At 31.1% G+C, this 19827-nt stretch overlaps 1 protein-coding gene across 1 annotated transcript in view; it reads right to left on the bottom strand.

Moving 5' to 3' along the window:
- Window positions 1–19827, bottom strand: part of DGKB (diacylglycerol kinase beta) — a 680640-nt gene that overhangs the window by 363073 nt on the left and 297740 nt on the right. Inside the window, exon 20 of the mRNA XM_081286832.1 lies at window positions 16945–17105. Within this exon, the coding sequence (XP_081142958.1) occupies window positions 16945–17105 (161 nt within the window). The remainder of the gene's footprint in view (window positions 1–16944; window positions 17106–19827) is intronic.

Here is a 19827-nt window from a genome sequence, read left to right as displayed (position 1 = left end):
CAGAAAGAATATTTTATACCTGTATAGGAAAAAATACATTTCAGAATATTACCTTTCTGTAATGAAAATTATAGAAGTCTTATAATCTTCATTTCATTGCTACCTTGATCAATAATTTCTCAATTTTCAAATGAAGAGGTTATTTTTATTTAGGATCCACATAATAATTATTATCACTAGTATTATAACACAATTATCATTAGACGAGCAGAATTTTACCAAAACAAATTTAAGTTATGTGAAAGCAGTAGCTTTTAAAACTTTTATGTTTTATACTCAAGTGGTATATTAAGTAGCAAAAAATTATATTAATAAACATTTTGATCATGTTCAGAGCCCAAGACCTCAGAACCAGACCAAAAAATTCTAACTTCTTAATCATTTGGGACATTATGCACATTCTACAGTTAAAGTATTTCCTTTATACTTTCAGTAAAGGCACTGAAAAATGTGTAATGTGAGAAAAGACTGATAACTAGAGAAATTCTGATGGGTAACCATTCCACTTACTTAAAATTTATGGTTATGAGAATTCAGTAGTCATATTTTTCCCACCCTGGCAGAATAAGAGGCTCTTAGTGACTGACTAAAGCTGAAGGATATTAAATCTTAACCATGCAAATATCTATTTGATAGGACATTTGGGTGGTAATATAACTAGTGCAGTAAAAGTCTACTTGTCTTTGTCAGATTTCTACTATATTTGGAGAACATTGCCACAGTGAGCATAGACCCCTCTCTGATTTCAGAAGAAGTAATGTGGATAAGGTTTTAATTTTCATGTTGGCTTTCACTTTTTACACAGTGTGTGATACTAATTTGTTTCTGGATATGTTCTACAAAAACTAGAGGACCTTTCCAGAAGCCTTTGCGATTCTTATTGCCTTGCCTGATTCTGCTCACAGTGCTGACTGCTGTGTTGAAGAGTGTCCAAATTGGAACTTACTGGGATGATTAACAGCTGCTACAAAATCAATACTCTATGTAGGGGAAACAGAATTGGGCTAACATGGCCTTACATGAGCACTATTTTGTGGCTGAATATCTATTGATGTCAGCAAGCCAAATATAATTTATCTTAGTGGAAGCATTTCCATGGATACAATCCATGGGCTTTTCAGGCTTGGCCTCAGAGATCCAGGAGATGGGGAAGATAATTCATAGGTCTTAAAGACAAGTCATTATGCGTCTCCTCTCTTGTAAAGATGATCATTGTAACTCTTAGTAAGAAATTAGTTTGCTTAAGTATTCCATTATTTTAACACCTATTATGGTTAAAACACTAAGTCCTATTAAAATTGTTGTTGTAACCTATGTTAAAACAATTCTTAAATTTTATTCCCCACAAATTAAATTGAAAGATACACCAATGTTTGTGAATTTGTCTTATTATACCCAGATATGATAATTTAATTACAGAACAGTACAGAAGTTGCTAATATATGCCTTAAAAACCTTCATACTTATTATATATTTTATAAGGCTAAATGACTTCCTATTATAGTAAAGATAAACATGCTACCAATTCAAAGGGAAAGTCACCCCCTAAATCATTAATTATTTTTATCTCTTCTATCCACATTCAAGGGTTGATGCATGTATATGATGTTTTACCTCCATTATGCTGCAATTCACACTTCTTCATGGCACCAAGTTCTTCTTTATATCCATTATATTGCTTAACTCAGGACATAGAGCAGACAAGTATTAGAGGAATGAACTAATAAGTAAACTCTTTATGATTAAAATACTAAAGAGTTCTAGGATAGTAAATGGCCATGGCAACTCAATATTTTAGAATTTTTATATACTGGGAGAACACCATTAGAAGTTAATAAATATTTCTTCATCAATGTCATTTATCAATAGCAGTAAATGACACATAAAAGAAATATTTTGTTAATCCATTTAACTGTATTCTTTACTGGGAATAATTTTGAGTACGAACACTCCTCCCTCCCTTATGTGCACACAATGACTCTCCCTAATGCAATATGGTAATAGTTGCTCTGTTAAACAAAATGTCACAGCAGGAAAAAATAATATTTAAAATGACTTAAAATGATTTTTAGGTGGGCAGGTACCAATAGTTTGACTTCACTCCTTGTATATCATAATAAGCATGGAATCTCTTTACCTTCTCATGCAGTAGAATAAGACAATGTTCTTGCACAGGGAACTAACATAGTATGGATTTTTTACTTTTCAGATGTGTGAACTTTCTATCAGCATTTTAACCAGAAATTGATCCTCTAGCTTAAAGTTCTGATGGTTAGAACACAACAAAATAGGATTAGTTTTGCTATGGACTTGGAAAATGACAGCTATCAATAAAATCAGAAAGCTGGAAGATAATATTAATGATCCAGTAAATGTAGGCTAATTCTGATGGCCTTTTGACCTTTAGGATGCCTAACATCAAATCCCCAAAAGGGAGCCAAAAAGAAAGTTGAACTTTGAGAAGCAAATGGAAAGAACAACATATGAAATGGAAGAATTTACCAGCTCAAGGCTGCTCAGATGAATTTATTGTATAAAATGTATCAAATAATGTAATACAAGATAAAATATATTATGACCCTATGCAATATATCACTTTTTCTTTTCTTTTGGCTGTGGTGGGGTTTGAACCCAGAGCCTCTCAAATGGAAGGCATGTTAAAAAACATCTTTAAATTTGAAATTATTTTAAATTCACTTGTTTATTGGCTAACCCCTATGAAGATGTACAATGGGTAAGAACCACTTTTCCTTCTTGTATTCTCCAATATTTTTTTGTTTATATTCCAGTGTTGAAGAGTATCCAGTATATAGTGACTACTCAGATATATAAACAAAAATGCTGTAGAAAGAATGAATGTGAAAAACAGAAGAATGCATGAAATGAAAAAAGAACAGCAGCTATAGCTAATCCCGTGATCTAGGCAACTAAAACAATGTCAAATCCACATTATTATTAAAACAATTTAATAAGAGGCAATGACAAAGAGTAGGTTAAATGTGACTATTTGAGAAATTAAGCATCATGGTATAGGTTTACAAGCATTCAAATACATTTGTGCAATCCTTTGAAGTTTTAAAGATCACTCATAGTTCCACCAAACTTTTGAATTACATATGTACAAGAAATAAATATCCATTTTTCTCTCTGTCTCCTCATCTGAGAGGTAAACTTTGTTAACATTTTGGTATAGGTAGATATTTTTTGAGGACTTTTTAAATGTATTTAGAGACCTAACTATATAAAAACCGTTTCACTTGATTACCATTGTCATCTCTAGCATGTACCATTTATTGGGCACCAGTGTTCAAAGGTTCTAAGAACTTCAGTAATCACTCACTCAATCCCCACAAACTCCTTCAAGTACTTTTAATATCATTTTACACAAAAGAAGGATAGGAGAAACAATGTTTACTTATGGACAATTTGTTCTTGTCATTTAATTTTCTATATTTTGGGGACTTCTCAGTTCTGGTTATATACTACTGTCCAATTAATAAAATCTTCTCAATAGGATATCATTAAATATAATCGGCACATTGGTTTTTGTATTCTTTTTTCCCTGAGCAATGTGTTTTTAAAAACAGGATTAATAGCTCAAAGGGTATTTTCAATTTTCAATTTTAATGGATATTATCAAATTATTCTCCAAAAGATTATTCTAATTTATAGGCTTATTACACAATAGAAATTGATTTTTTAACATATAGACCTGAGATATAATCAATCTTTGTGATTTTTAATAATTTGAAAGGCAAATGTGATAACTTATTAAACAATTTTCCATTTCATTACTAACTAAAAACATTCACCTTTTATTCATTATAGCAATTTTTTATCATCTTGGTCTATTTTTCTACTACATGCTTGTTTTAAAATTATGAATTCCATATTTTATCTTATAAATCTCATTTTTATTATTTGCTTAAAATATTTTCTATGACATTTAAATATTAATGAGTTTTCACATAATTTTTTTGAATGAAAGATTGAGAAATTTTAACTGTAATTTCTTTTCATTAATGGGTTTGAGGTTTCCTGTTTGCCTCAGACAAATTGCTCCTAATCCAAGATGACAGCAATATACTTTAATATTTTCTTCTAATATGGGTGTATTTGTATTCTTGGTCCATTTGATATATATTTCACATGAACAAGATATAGAAATATATATTTATTTTCATTCAGATAAATAAGCAATTATGTCACATAATTTATTGTGCCCTTCACCTTCATCAAATGATCTGAAATTTCAACATATAGCAAATATACAATATTTTCTACATCTGTAATTTGTTTAACTTTATATTCAGTTCTATTTAATTACTCTATTTTAGTTACAGTAACTTAGTAGGATTTAGTACCCTGCAAGAAAATTGATGATTATAAGGTATTCATTATTTCAGAAAATTATAAAGGCATTTTTGCCCAAGTACAATTTATAATTAATCAAAACCAGCTACCAGTAATCCTATTAGGATTCTCAGTAGCAATGGGCTAAATGTAAAAATTAAGTCTTAGGAGTACTTGATTTCCTAATAATATTAAATAGTCCCATACAGGAACATGAATCAAATTCTTATTATTCAGATCATATTTTATAAGTTTGCATATATTATTTGGCTTGCCTTGTATAAGCTGGACATCTTTCTATTAAAAGTAAACCTTTGTGTTTTATAGTTTTGTTGATATTATTAACTATTTTACTCATGTTACAATAAATGGTAATATAAAGGAAAGTTATGGGGTTGAAATAAAAATGTATCTATCTAGTATTCACTACCTTATCTTTTGGTTTACTAGTTCAATTTTTAGTTGATGCATACTTATTATGACTATATATCACCTTCAAAATAATAACCTTTGTCAAATTTATGGGACATTTAAATTTTTTATCATGAAGTTAGCTCACTTTTCTAGAAGTATTGACTGGAATAATAATAGAAAACTTTGTTTTCTTCTTGATTTTATTTGGAATATCTTTAGTATGCTATAATTTCCATATTTTAGCTATTGATTTATAGAAAACATTGCAAATGTTCTTCTAATTAGCTTTTAATTATGAAAAGTGGCAACTCTGTTTTTCACCTCAATTAAACAACTCTGCTAATTTACACCCATTTTAGCTTCCTTAAAAAACCCTACTTGATCAAGAAGTTTTTTGTTCTTGCATGTATTATTTGAATTTACTTGATAACTGTTTGTTTACAGTTTTTGCATGTGAATTTTCTTTTGGGGTATATATTTATGAAATATTTATAATAAGTTTTTCTAACTATGTAAAATAAACTGGGAAAATTTCCCATTAAAATCCATAGTCTATATATATTTTTTTTTTTAGTATTAAGAGTAATGCTATGATGGGTAAATTGAATAGAACCCAGCTTTAGTAATTCTATTACTACAGTTTTACATTTTCCCCTTTGGCTATATGCTGAAAGCAGGGGTTCTTGAAGGGTGATACTAGACAAGCAATACTGGGATAACTTGGGATCTTGTTAGACATTTAAATTTTTGGACTTCATCTCAGACATACTAAATTTAACAAATGTGAATGGTGGCAATTTGGCATTTTGTAAAGCTCTTCACATCATTCTGATAATATGCTGAAGTTTGAGATCAATTGGCTTACATGCTACTCTTCCCTCTTCAACAAATTTCAGTTCCTTATATTTGGATAAAAAATATTGAATTTATTCTGTATTTCCAGAAAAACACAGTTGATGTACTCATAATAACTTAAATATTTTCCAGAGCTTTGGTTATATCTTGAATTAATTATGTTGTGTATTCATTTCTTTCTGTTAAAAATGTTCTTGCCAGTTTTCTATATATTCTATTTACTTATTTGGAAGATAAGACTGTGTTTTATACAGAATTACTATTGTTGTGTTTCCTCCCAAGGTATCTTACTGTCATTAATTCAGTGTAATTTTTGTTTGTTTTGTGCATTTCTCCTTGGTCTTTGATTATTTGAATATTTTATTATACTTTATAATTTAAAAAACTTTTTTAAAAAGTATAAAACCATTATGACTGTAATTTTTGTTTCTGTACAGTTTGGGACATACTTTAGTAGGCTTTGCTACGAACTCTGCCATTATAGATTAACATCTAAGCAATGCCAATTCATTTTTTATTTTCATTTTATCTGAAAAATTTAGAGTAATATTTAATTGAAATCATTAAATTTCTAAATATTTTAATGTCTTTTCATTGGTGCCAATACCTGGCTTTATGCTAATTTGGTCAAATAATTATCATTTAGAATCTCTACAAATTTATTATTACAGTATGAAGAAATTATTAAGATGATTTTCCTGAAATATAGCCTTAAATTTTTGATTCACATTGTTTATCATTCTTAATGTTTTATATTTTATTATTTACCTGTTTGTGATAATCAAATTTCCAAGGTGTTCTTTTTTATAGATCTTTCTCAAAAGAATTATAGATATATTTATTGTTTACATTTTCTATATCTACATCTATACACATAACAGTTCCATTGATTACACATACATATAGTTATCCATATTCTTGCCATTTACATGTACATATTTGTATTATTATCTATAGAATATATGTAAATAATGAGTTTATGTATATTCTTTCCAATGCATGTATAGACTCACTATATTATTGTTAATGAATTTTCTCTCTGTTTACATTATATTTGTATCGTATTTCTTGAAAGAATAGTAAGATCTATTTCTCTCTTCCTTTGTTATTTTCTCAGAACACATTACATGATGTCTACCCTCTTTATAAAATTTTATAGTAAAATAGTGAACATTATTACTGACTACAGTTTGAATAAATGATTTAGAGATCTCTAGAACTTATATGTTTGACTGAAACTTTATGCTCATTGACTAATAATTCTTGACTTTCCCTGCCCACAGCCCTGGTAACCACTATTCATTATTCAGTTTTGTAGATCTATTTTAGGTACCTCAAATAAGTAAAAATATGCAGTATTTTGTTTTCCGTGATTAGTTTATTTCACCCAGATAATGCCCACAAGGCTCGTCCTTGTTGTTGCATATTTTATTGAAGAATTTCCTTCTTTTTAAGGCAAATGATATTCATTTATATAAAGATATCACATTTTCTTTATAATTAATCTATCATTGGTCATTGGTATTTTTTCTACATCATTTTTTGTTGTTTCTATATATGTTGTTCTATAACATTATTCAAATATTAGAAAAATATTTCTTCTTACACCTTGGATGTTGACAAGTGCTACAGTAAATACAGGAGGGATAATCTTTTCAAGATCCTGATTTCAATCTTCTGAGATGTACACCAAAAAGTGGGATTGCTATACTACATGATAACTATATTTTTAACTTTCTAAGAAACTTCCACACTGTTTCTAATAATGGATTCACCATTTTGATTCACACCAACTCTGCAAGAGTCCCAATTCCCCACATCCTTGGCTATACTAATCATCTTTATTTTTTGGAAAATAGCTATCCTTATAGGCATAAAGTGATATCTCATTGTGATTTTGATTTAAATTTCCATGATGATTAGTGATATTAAGCATATTTTCATATAGCTGTTCATTATTTTAAATGTCTTCTTTAGAGAAACATTTATGCAATTCCTTTGCTTGTTTTATAATAATGTTATTAGTATTTATTTATTGCTATTCAATTATGGGAGTTCTTTATTTTTTCTTGAGGATCAACCACTTATCATATAAACAATTAGCACATGCATTCTCCCATTCCATCAACTGGCTTCACTCTGTGGGTTAATTCCTTTGCTATGCAAAAGCATTTTAGTTTGATATAGTCTTACTTATTTTTGGTTTTGCTGCCTGTGCTTTTGGTGGCGTATTTAAATAATCAGTGCCAACACCAAAGTCAATAAAGTTTCCTCATCCATTTTCTTCCAGGAGTTTTACAGTCTCAAGTAAGCACTTAATTCATTAATCTACTTTAATTTGTGTGTGTGCTATACGGGTTCAATGTCATTCTTTTAACTATGAATATCCAGTTTGCTCAACAGTATTTTAAAGACATTTTCCTTTTTCTATTGTATATTTTGGCAACCTATTATATATATTGTTCCAATTGTTGATATGACTGTCTTTATGCCAGTGCCATTCTTTGTGAATTACTGTTGCTTTGTAATATAGTATGAATTCAGGAAGTGAATTCTCTTGCTTTGTTTGAAATTAATTTGTGGAATTTTGTGTTTACATATGAATTTATGTTTTTTTTCCTGTTTCTATAAAACAAATGTCATTTGGCTATTTTGTAGATTTTACGTTGCATTTGTAGATTGCATTGTGTGGTACGGACTTTTTAACAATATTATTTTTCGATTTTTTTTGGAAGAATATGAGAAATATTAGCATTACATCTTTAAATGTTTGACAAAATTCCCTAGTGAAGCTATCTAGTTCCATATATCCTTTGTTGGGTAGTTTTTCTGTTAGTGATTCAATTGCCATGTAATTTATATATCTGTTCATATTATTTTTTCATAATGGATACTTTGTTTCTAGAAACTTTTTTTCTCTAGCTTGTTCAATTTGTTTTTAATAGTCCCTTTTTAAAATGTATGTTGTATCACTTACAATGTATCTTCTTTAATTTATTGTTGTATTCATTTGAGTCTTCTTTTTTTCTTATTCTACCTAAGGATTTGTCAATTATAATTAATTTCTTTTAAAAAGCCCTTTAGTTTCATGATTTTTTCTATTTTAAAAAATTTTCCATTTCACTTATTTCTCCTATAGATTTGCCATTTTCTTTTAACTTTGGACTTGATTTATTCTAAATTTTTTTTACAGTGTTAGGATGCTTATTATTAATGCACATGTTCAAACATGAACCACCCTGTTAGTTTTACAGCAAACCTTAATATTGGTGAGTTATATTTTAATTTTCATTTTTCTTGAGATCTTTTCTAATTGCTCGTTTGATTTCTTTGTTGATAAAAGGGATGTTTTTGAGTATGTTTTTTAATTACTGTATTTTTTTTCTTTTTTTATTGGTTGTTCACAACATTACAAAGCTCTTGACATATCATATTTCATACATTAGATTGAAGTGGGTTATGAACTCCCAATTTTTACCCCAAATGCAGATTGCAGAATCACGTCGTTTACACATCCACAATTTTACATAATGCCCTATTAGTAACTGTTGTATTCTGCTACCTTTCCTATCCCCTACTATCCCCCCTCCCCTTCCCTCACATCTTCTCTCTCTACCCCATCTACTGTATTACTGTATTACTGTAATTACTGTATTTTTGAAATTTTCAGATTTGCTATTGATTTCTAGTTTTGTTACCTGCACATAGAAAGGGTATTTCTATTTTAAGATGAGAACAACTTAAGTTGAACTGTGTGAAAAAACTGTATTTTAACTTCTCATGTCATGTTTTATGCCTTTATCACATTTTACATCTTTTCATATTATATGTTCTAATTTATATATTTTTAGTAATAGTTATTTTTTAGTGCTTTTTGCTTTTAACTTTTGTACTGGAATTATAAGTGATTTACCCATTAACATTATGGAGTACAGCCTCCTGTGTTTACCTTTATTAATGGATGTCATCTTTTCTTGTGCTGTTTTGTTGCTGGTTAGCATTACAATTTTTTCAACTTAAACAACTATATTAAGCATTTCCGGTAAGGCATTTCTAGTGGCAATGAACTCTCTCAGTTTTGTTGTCTGAGATTTTCTTTGTCCTTCATTTCAGGGGACAGCTTTACGGTGTATAATTATTTTTTGTTGGCAGTCCTCTCACACCCCGCCATCGCACAACAGTTTAAATATATCCTCCCGCTCTCTAATGACTTTGAAATTCCCATGCAAACGTCATCAGTTAATTTGATAGTTTTTCCCTTGCTTGTGACAAGTCACTTTCCTTTTGCTGCTTTTAAAGTTCTCTTGGTCTCATAATTTTAACAATCTGATTTTAATGTGTTCAGTGTGCTTTTTTTAGTTCATCTTATTCATCTGTACTTAGGCTTCTTGGATCTTGTTGTCTATTTTCTTCTCCACAGCTAATAAGTATAAGAGCTAATTCTTTGAATAGTTTTGGTTATTTCTCTCCTCTCCTGAGATATCCAGAGTGTATACCTTAGTCCACTTGATGGTATTCCATAAGTGTCCTAAGTTTTCTTCACTCTTCCTTTTTCTTTTCATTTTTCATTCTCATTCTTCAATTCATTCCTTTTTTTTTTCCTTTGGCATTTTTGATAATATTTTCCAGTGATCTGTCTTCAAGTTATCCTTTTTTTGTGCTTGATCTACTTTACTGCTGAATGCTTCTGATGAATTTTCAGTTCACTTATTATGTTCTTCAGTTTCAGGGTTTTTACTTGATATTTTTTATCATTTTGTTGAAAATGTATCCTTGTTTATTCATTGTTCTTTTGAATTCAGTGAAAGTTATTATTAATGAAAGTTATTTTTCATTCTCTGTCAAGTAAATCATATAAATATTTATTTAGGATGGGCTTCTGGAGAATTATTTTGTTTATATGCTTAAAACACTATTGCCTAGTTCTTCATTTTCCTTAGTGTTCTGTATCAGTAGTATCATCACAGTTGACAGCTGTCCCTCCCAGTCCTCACAGACTAATTTTATGCAGAAAGCCTCACTGATTAACCAGATGTGAGGTCTTGAAGACTTGACCAACTCTTTGACTCTCTAGGGAGAAGTGGAAGCAGTATTTTTGTCTGATTGCTGTGTGCTTATGCATAAAATGGGAGTTTTGGTTTGTAACAGACAAATTCTCCATTTCTGTTCTCCTCCAGAACTGTAGACCTATGTTGAACCTGTCAGAGTTTGAAGACTAGTGAGACAGATGCTAGTTTTTAGGGAAGTCCTGGATAAATTTAGGCATTAGATGTATGGATTATGCTTTCCCAAATGGAAACTGAAAGCTAGAATTTTTCATTCACTTGTTCTTTGCTGAGCAGTGTGAAGGATCAATGTTGTCAACCAGGCTAAGTCCCTGCTCTGTTTTTCCCTAGATGACTAAACAAACTGTGCCAGATTCATCAGAGCTCCAAAATTAGCAAGACAGAAGCCAATCCTCTTTGAAGAAAACTTAAAAAAGTTAAGGTGCTGAACAAGGAAACCAACCAATTCCTTCTTTGAGATGAAACTGATGTTAACAGGTTTCTCCCTAATCATCTGGAGCTATGCCAGAGTTAGGGTCTTTAACACAGGGGTATCCTGAATCTCTGTACCAACCTCAGTGAGTCTTGTTTTTATTCTCACAAGGTGCAGGAGCCTTTTACTTCATTTCTGATTTATCACTGAGAATTCATCTTTGAGTTATTGTTACAGTGGTGTTTTGGGGGAGATTAGGGCAGTAAAGATGCCATGTTGCTGACATCACTCCTGTTATTTTTACTTTAATATCAAAAAAAATTTTAAAACTTCTGGTAAAAATTCCTGGGCTGGGTATATAGCTCAGGCACAGGGTACTTGCTTAGCATATGCAAGGCCCTGGGTTCAATCCCAATACCACAGTAAATAAGTACACAAATAAAATTTTCCTTCTTTATTATTATTTAAAATAGAACTACTGTATGATACAGCAATCATATTAATGGATATCTATCCCAAGGAAATGAAATCAGTATGTTGAGGAAATACTTACCTTCCCATTTTTAAAAATGTAGCACTATCCACAATAGTCAAAAGTTTTAAACAACCTAAGTATCAATAAACTAATGAATGGATAAAGAAAATGTGGTACATATATACCATAAAATATTATTCAGCCATAAAAATAATGAAATCCTAATATTTGTGACAATATGGATGGAGTTGGTGATCACTTTGTTTCATTAAATAAGGCTGGCATAGAAAGCACTGCATGAACTTATATAAGAACTTAAAAAGTTGATTTCATGAAAGTTGAGAATAAAATAGGGGATACCAAAGGCTAGGAAGAGTAGGAAGAATGGGGGGGGGGAGAAAAGTTTGATCAATGGATACTAAATTGCACTAAGTAGGAGTAAGAAATTTTGGTGGGCTATTTTACACCATTTTTACATTTTACATATGACTAGGTGGGTACTTATATCTCAAAACTATAGAAAAAGGGATTTTTAAAAAGTTTTCACTATGAAGAATACAGCTAAGTAAATATGTTTAACCTAATTCTACAATATATATCAAAAAATCACATATTACTTAAAGTAATATATACAAATATTATATCAGTTGAAAAAAATTAGGACAAAAACATTAGTCTTTTAAAAGTTAACTTTATTGTCCAAATTTCTCCATTTATTCATTCTAATTTATCAGATTTCTTGGCAGTTTTCATCTAGTAAGCCATTGTCTTCTTGAAATAATCTTTTGTCTACCTAAACATCTTATTCTTTAATTTTCCTTCTGCTTCATTTGCCTTTACTTTTCAGGGAAGTTCCCAGATCCTCCTTCTCTAGCAAATATCTAGGTATTAATAAATCTTGAGGTTTTATCCTAAAGTTTAGTTTCTTCTTTTTGAACTATTTACCATTAATTACATCAGTGTATACTGATTTAAGTATTTGCTGCAATAGATGTAAAATAATGGGCAAACTTTTCATCCATTTTCTGACTGTACACTTTTTTGCACAGTGACTATATTCCATCGACAGAACAAGTTTGTCTTTCCACTCCTTGTATCTAAGCTTAGCCATGTGACATTCTTTGACCAATGAATCATTCACAAACTTGATGCAAAGGCTTGAATGGTGTTTGAACAGTGGGGTTAATCCTCTGACTACTGAGAATTCTTCCACCAACATGTGATAAAGTCATGACCAAACAGCATATCATAATCATACCAGTAGCCAGAATAAACTGCAAGATTAATGAGTGAATCATGGACAGACTAGTCCCAGATAATTTGCCACTGATGGTTCTCCATGGAGGGTAACCACAGACTTTTAAACACAAAATCCCATAATTAAAACTTTGTCTTGAAACTTAGTCTTGAAGATTAAGCCCTGAAGCTTTCTTTTCTTTCATCCTTTTAACACTATGAATTCTGTTTTCAAAATATTTTTTAAGTATATCCAATTATTTCAGTGATCATGACTCTTAGTGTCTTTACCTGTCCCTGACTGAATAAGATATGCTAAACTGGCCTCTTTGCTTCCATTCCTGTAAATCTCCATGAGGCAACTGGAATAATTTTTAATAGAGTAGTTCTTTTAATTGACTTTCTTGAAGTGACTTGTCATATTAACAAATATTTTTCTCCATAAGTCATAAAAGATTGTTGTTAAGATACTATCTATAAACTTGAACATTTTTCCCATTTTGAGGTATGATTATCAAGTCATTGATGCTATTTCCAAACCTGTTTATGCAAATTTTGGGTTTAATAATATTTAATTACATATAAAAAGAATATATGATTATAAATATGTTTTTATGGAAACAAGTCAATTGCTGTGGGAAGGCTGTTGTAAGTATAATGCTGGAATTTTGCTCTTTAATTACATCTGAGAGATAATTATTAATAATTATTAAAAATAATTGTAAAAATCCAGAACAAAATGGAATATATTGCTATTTTAGTGTTTTCTGATTTTTTGTTCCACTTTCAAGAAACTGAATTGGCAATCATAGGTGGCTTATTGTGGAGTGTGATTTATATATCAAAGTGTGAAAAACTCTAGTGAATGGCCTGTATTTGAAGAAAGAATATTGGCTGGGCTTTTTAGAATACGTTGACCAATTCTATTATATTTATAGGTTTAAAAGGAAATATTTAAAGTTGTATTATCATTTCTATGATACTTGTTTTGTCTGTCTTTCAATTAATGTCTGACTCTCACCTCTAGTAGAAGATATCCTGCTATCCATAAACTGTACTACTTTATTTCTCAATTATAATCATTCAAACCTTCAGTGGCTTATCACTAAAATGACAAATTCAATAGCTTCCAAGAGCCTTACAGACCAGACTGCAGCCATTTCTACAGATGCCTTTCATGTCATTCACTCCCACTCTCCCTCTATGCTCCAGGCACACTGGTCTAAGTGGTCTTTGAAGACACAAAGCTCTTTCTCACCTCGAGCCCTTCACATACAACTATATAGACCTGGTATGTTCTTTCTATCTCTTTGGTGTCCAGCTCAGTATTCTTCAGATCTCATTCTTAAATGAAAATTTTTATATAAGCCATTCCTGACTATCAGATCTAAAGTTGATGTCCCTTATTCTAGGTCATGGTAACTTTTGTTTCTTTCACTTCATTTACCATGTTTAAAAAGCTTTATATTTATTTATGTTTTAGTGAATGCCTATCAAAAAAATCTCCATTATTTGAGAGTTGTCTGAAACAGTAGTAATCTTTATGGCAAATGAACAAGAGAGGTCAGTGCCTTAATTTTCAAGACTGATTAAGAGAAGTGACTATCCAGTAAACTAGCCAGAAATTTAACAGTAGGCTTTGGGAATGAGATAGTCACAATGGGTGGAGATACACTGTTAGAGAAAGCAAAGGAAATCTTGGTTATTTTCATATCACTGCTTAAATGAGAGGACATGTAAATAGACAGAAGAGAAAAAAACTAAACCTGATGTATAATTTTTTGAACTTTGAATATGATCCTCAAAGAACACATGGTTCCATCTAAAAGCAAAGGGGAAAAGATGTACTACCTCAAAATGTTTGAGTACAACTTCTAGTTAACTATACTGATACAGGATTGATATCTTGGAAGCCAGGATCAAAACAAAATAAGATTAAAAAAAAAATTGAGGCAACAGCATGGGTACACCACGGAGGAGAAAGTCTCCACAGAAAAGTCACTAAACAAGAAAGCATTGACAGTCCATGCAGAAGAATGAAAATCCAGAGTCGTTAAGACATACAAATACAATTTCTAGTTTCCAACAAAAATATGCAAAAGAATATGAAAGTATGTTTGGGTCCCTGGTGTTGGACTTAGCAAAGACTTCATAATAGCTATTATAATCATGTCAAAAAACTAAAGTTAACCATACTTAAAGAATAAAGGAAAGTACAGCAACAATGATTCTTCACACATAAAAATTCTAATTAAAGATAAGAAATGATTAAAAAATGAAAATTCTGGAGTTAAAAATTATAGTAACCAAAACAAATGATAAAAAATTCCTAAAGAGATTTTAAAAATTAACATCATTCATAATATCCAAAGACTGTAAACAATCAAAATAGCCATCTGTTGGTGAAGGAATAATGTATAATACACACATATAATGAATTATCATTCAGCAATAAAAAGGAAAATAGCATTCACATAGTTTACATGAATGAACTTCAAGCAAATGTTATGTAAAGAATCAAGATGAAAAAGACCATATAGTACATGATTTCCTTCATATAAAATGTCCTTAAAACAAGCATTAGAAAACAGATTAGTTATTGCTTAACATTGGGGGAGGGAGTTAAAACTGTTTACAAATGGGGATTAGAGTTCTTGTTTGGCTGTTAAAATATCCTAAAATAGGGATAAAATATTAAAATCATTAAAAGTACACTCAAATGAGTGAATCAGGTTATGCTGAAGGTACACACTAATAAAACAACTGAAAATACTGTTTCATACCAATATGATAGGAAGGCTGTATTTGTTTTGTTTGTTTGTTTGCTTTTATCACTGTGACCAAAATACCAGAAAATAATAATTTAAAGGAGGATAGTTTATTTTGGTTCACTTTCCAGAGGTTTCTATCTATAGTCAGCTGGCTCCACTGCTTTGAGACTTGTAGTGAGGTAGAGACATGATGGTTGATGTGGCAGAGGAAAGCTATTCTCCTCTTAGTAGCCAGGAAGCAGAGAGAGTAAGGAAGGGGCTGGAGACAAGATATGTCCTTCTAGTGAACTCCTTCAGTGATCAACCAACTTCTTCCAGCTAGGCTCCACTTCCTACTTTTTCCACCACCTCCCATTAATGTTATCAAGTTTTAAAACTCTCAGTGAACTAATCCATGGATGAAGTCACAGTCCCATGATACAATTACTTTCATAAAGCACTACCTCTGAAAATTGCTGCCCTTGGGGCCAAGCCTTCAACACATGAGCCTTTGGGGGACATTCAAAATCCAAACCATAACAAGAACTTCTCAGGATCAAGATACATTACAAATACATTGCAATAATAATAACCATCAAAGTATTAATTCATTGTGTATTTTGTCTTTATTATGTAGCATTATTTGAAGTCCTTAAATTATAATTATATTATATGTAACTTTCTAAGAAAGGAAATAAATAACATGGTACTAGTAAATGAATACATTCAGATTAAATAATTTTCTCAAGGACGCTTACAGAGGTAGCTTGACCCTTCATTTAACAGACTCAACTGCTACTTTTTATAGTGTGTGTGTGTGTGTGTGTGTGTGTGTGAGAGAGAGAGAGAGAGAGAGAGAGAGAGAGACAGAGAGAGACAGAGAAAGAGTAGAGAGAGAGACAAAGACACAGAGAGAGATAAGATGTAAGATTTATACTGAAATACATACATCAAATGCAATACAATGCTATCATATATGTATTTTTACCTGCATAATTATTGGATAAATACATGTAAATAAAAGAATTGTAAAATGATCAATTCCTCAACAATTAAGATTGTCATATCTTATAAACCATTCTAAGCTTCAATTTAGTAACAAAAAATGGTCAGGCTGAAAAAATGGATCACTTTCCTTTGTTTAACACATAAAAATTTTATAAATTGCTGATATTCTGACTTTAAATAAATTCATAAGCTTTATTATTGCCTATTAGAAGAGGTGTTTTGCTGACACAAAGATAAAATAAATTATTTATAATCAGCATATCTTCATTGTGTAATAGTTTTCATACAGTGTTTATCCAAGGCAGGTTAAAAAAAAAAAAAAAAAAAAAAAAAAAAAAAAAAAAAAAAAAACCAAGATGCAGTGGAAAATCTTACCACACCAATGGAAAAGTAATTGTTGATGATACTGTAAGGCACTGGGTCTCCTTTCTCATCTTTGTCATTAGGTATGACTTCAAACTTCCACCTGTCCAACATGATTTCTGTGCTGGTTTCAATGTCTTTTAGTATTTTCATCAGATTCTCACCTTCATAACCTAATGAAAAAAAATTATCTTGAGAAAAAAAGCTAAAAAGTAACAGAAGCTGTTATTTTGTGTTTAGATGTATTCATGGATATAAATTATTCTAAAGCTAAATAAGGCATTTAAAGTTAATTCTACCACCAAAGTAAGAATTAACTATAATCTTACCATAAACATACCAAGATTTTCTTAGATTTTATTTGCAATGCATATTTCTGTTCTATGGTTCAAATTTTCAGTACACCCAATTGCCAAATGAACATTTCTGTTGTATATCCCCACAAATGTTTCAATACATTCAAACCATCTTAGAAAGATATCACCCTCCACCCAGTTGCTGAACCTAGATGCCATTTTAGACTTTTCATTCCTCCTTTATTCTCTCCTCTAGCAACAGAGGAATTTTAGTTTAAATAAAAAGGTCCTGCTCTGTTTTGTTCATTGTAATTTTTTTCTGTCTATTCAGGTGCTCTTTGTCTCTTTAACTAGTTTCCTTCTATTCCTTCAGCATGGTTTTGATAACACTTCTCTTTTGAAGCCACCCTTCTAAAATAACAGATCAGATGCCCCTCCTCTACAGTCCCACAGATGCAAGTTTCAACATCAGCCTTAGCTTAGAACGGACACACTGCACTATTGTTATTTGTCTTTTCCTCACTACAAGCTCTGCTTGCTAAATCTTCATGAATCAATATTTTAATGAATTTGCTACAGAGGAACAAAAAGGCCCAAACAGACAGTGTTTGTCTAACAATTTTCTTAAGTTTATCTGTGGGTATATATTAGTAGTTAAAACTGTAGCCTCATCTGCTATGTTACTGTTTTTGTTTCTTCCTCAGTATTAGTTTCCTCTCCTGTCAAATCTAACCTTGGTTGGGAAGATAAAATGAGACATGGCATAAAAGAGGCCTAAAACTTAAAAGTTTTCAACAATATAATACTACTAAAGATAACATCAGAATTTGAAATGTTGTATTAAGTTAAACTCTCTTTTGTGCATGTGTGCATATACACACATCCGCATACATAAAATATACTTCAAAATAATGTTTGAGTGGAAAATATTTTTAATAGCTTTTTTTTCCACGTTCAACTTTTGGCTTGTAACTTGTTAATTTACTTGTTAAACAAGGAAATATCAAAGGTTATTTGTCCTCATTAGAGCTGTTAGCATACATATATTGAAAAAAAACTCAATGGGTTAAAAGAAAAAAAAAACAGGTACTCTCATATGTCAATATTTCCTAAAACATAGTAAGTTATATTAAAAATGGATTTGCTTAATTATTTATAAGAAGATGAACATAGTCCCACACTAAAAATACTACTTTTGGAGACAACCATTAACTCTTACTTTTCAGAGATTTAAAAAATAATTATGAACCATTTTATGCATACAGCAAAAGTACAATGAACAATAATTACATAGAAATTATTGACTATTTTTCAAAACATATGTCTGATGCAGTGGTGCATCCCTAAAATTCCATCAATTCAAGATTCTGAGGCAGGAATGTCCCAAGTTTGAGGCCAGCCTCAGCAACTTAGCAAGATCCTATGTAAAAAAAAGGGGGGTCGGAGGTGTAACTCAAAAGTAAAACATCCCTGGGTTCAATCCCCAGTAACAAAAGAAAATAAAAATTTTATATATATATATATATATATATATATATATATATATGGAATTTTAAAATGTGAATATTAATATTATATACATAATTGAATTCAGTGCCAAAACACTGAATGACTTCAACTTAAAGACTAAAATAATCACATTTACTTATATCAGATTTTTTAATAGTTCTAGTATCATTTTCATTTTTTTTAAGAACTATAAGTTAACTGGGTATGGTTATTCATACCCGTAATCTCAACAGCTGAAGAGGCTAAGACAGGAGGCTCACAAGTTGTAAGCCAGCTTCAGTAACTACCGGAGGCCCTAAGCAACTTATCGAGATCTTGTATCAAAATATAAAATAAAAGGCGCTGGGGTGTAGGCTCAGTGGTTAAATGCCTGTAGGTTCAATCCCTGGTAACAGCAACAACAACAAAAGAATAAGAATTTCTAGGCATCAAAATAAAAATTATATATATATATATGTGTGTGTGTGTGTGTGTGTGTGTGTACATTTCTCTACTGAATTAAATTTAAAAGCAGTTAATTATATTCACTTATTTTCCAAGTTTTCCTTTTGTTTTAGAATAAGCAGGATGGGTAGAGGAACAAGATGACAAAGTACAGAAAGGAGGAAGGCCCAGCAATGCCTCAGCACCAGACTTAGAAAGCAGGCAAGTTACAAAGGAACCTCAATGAAACATAATACTGACCTGTGAAAACAGAACACAGAGCTACAGAAAGTTGGTAATCTGAGTACAAGTAATACTACCTTAGAGATGTGTAGCTTCAGCTACCAGTGGAGGAAATGGAGGAGTGAAGACAAAGGAGCCGAGTGACCAGCAGATAAAGAAATGTTAAAATAAAGAAAAATCGACTTGGGGAAACCTGCAGTTTACTAATGAGTTGGTAGGGTAAGCTTCTCTGGGAAAACAAATCCTAAGTGGTCCACTGAGGTGAAAGCGCTTGGTGGGGGCAGGAAGCCCTGTACAGGCAGACACAGGAATACAACATGGAAAACCCTCCCCCAGGGCGGAGCCCAGAACGTGCCAGCAGGTAAGGAAAACTTTCCCAGGGAGCTGGAATCTGGCCCCACGCAGCTTGCACACTGCATACAGA

Source organism: Spermophilus citellus (assembly GCF_964194105.1).
Source record: "Spermophilus citellus genome assembly, chromosome: 3".
Lineage (NCBI taxonomy): Eukaryota > Metazoa > Chordata > Mammalia > Rodentia > Sciuridae > Spermophilus > Spermophilus citellus.
The sequence above is the reverse complement of the archived record's forward strand: the minus strand, read 5'-3'. Positions and strand labels throughout refer to the sequence as shown.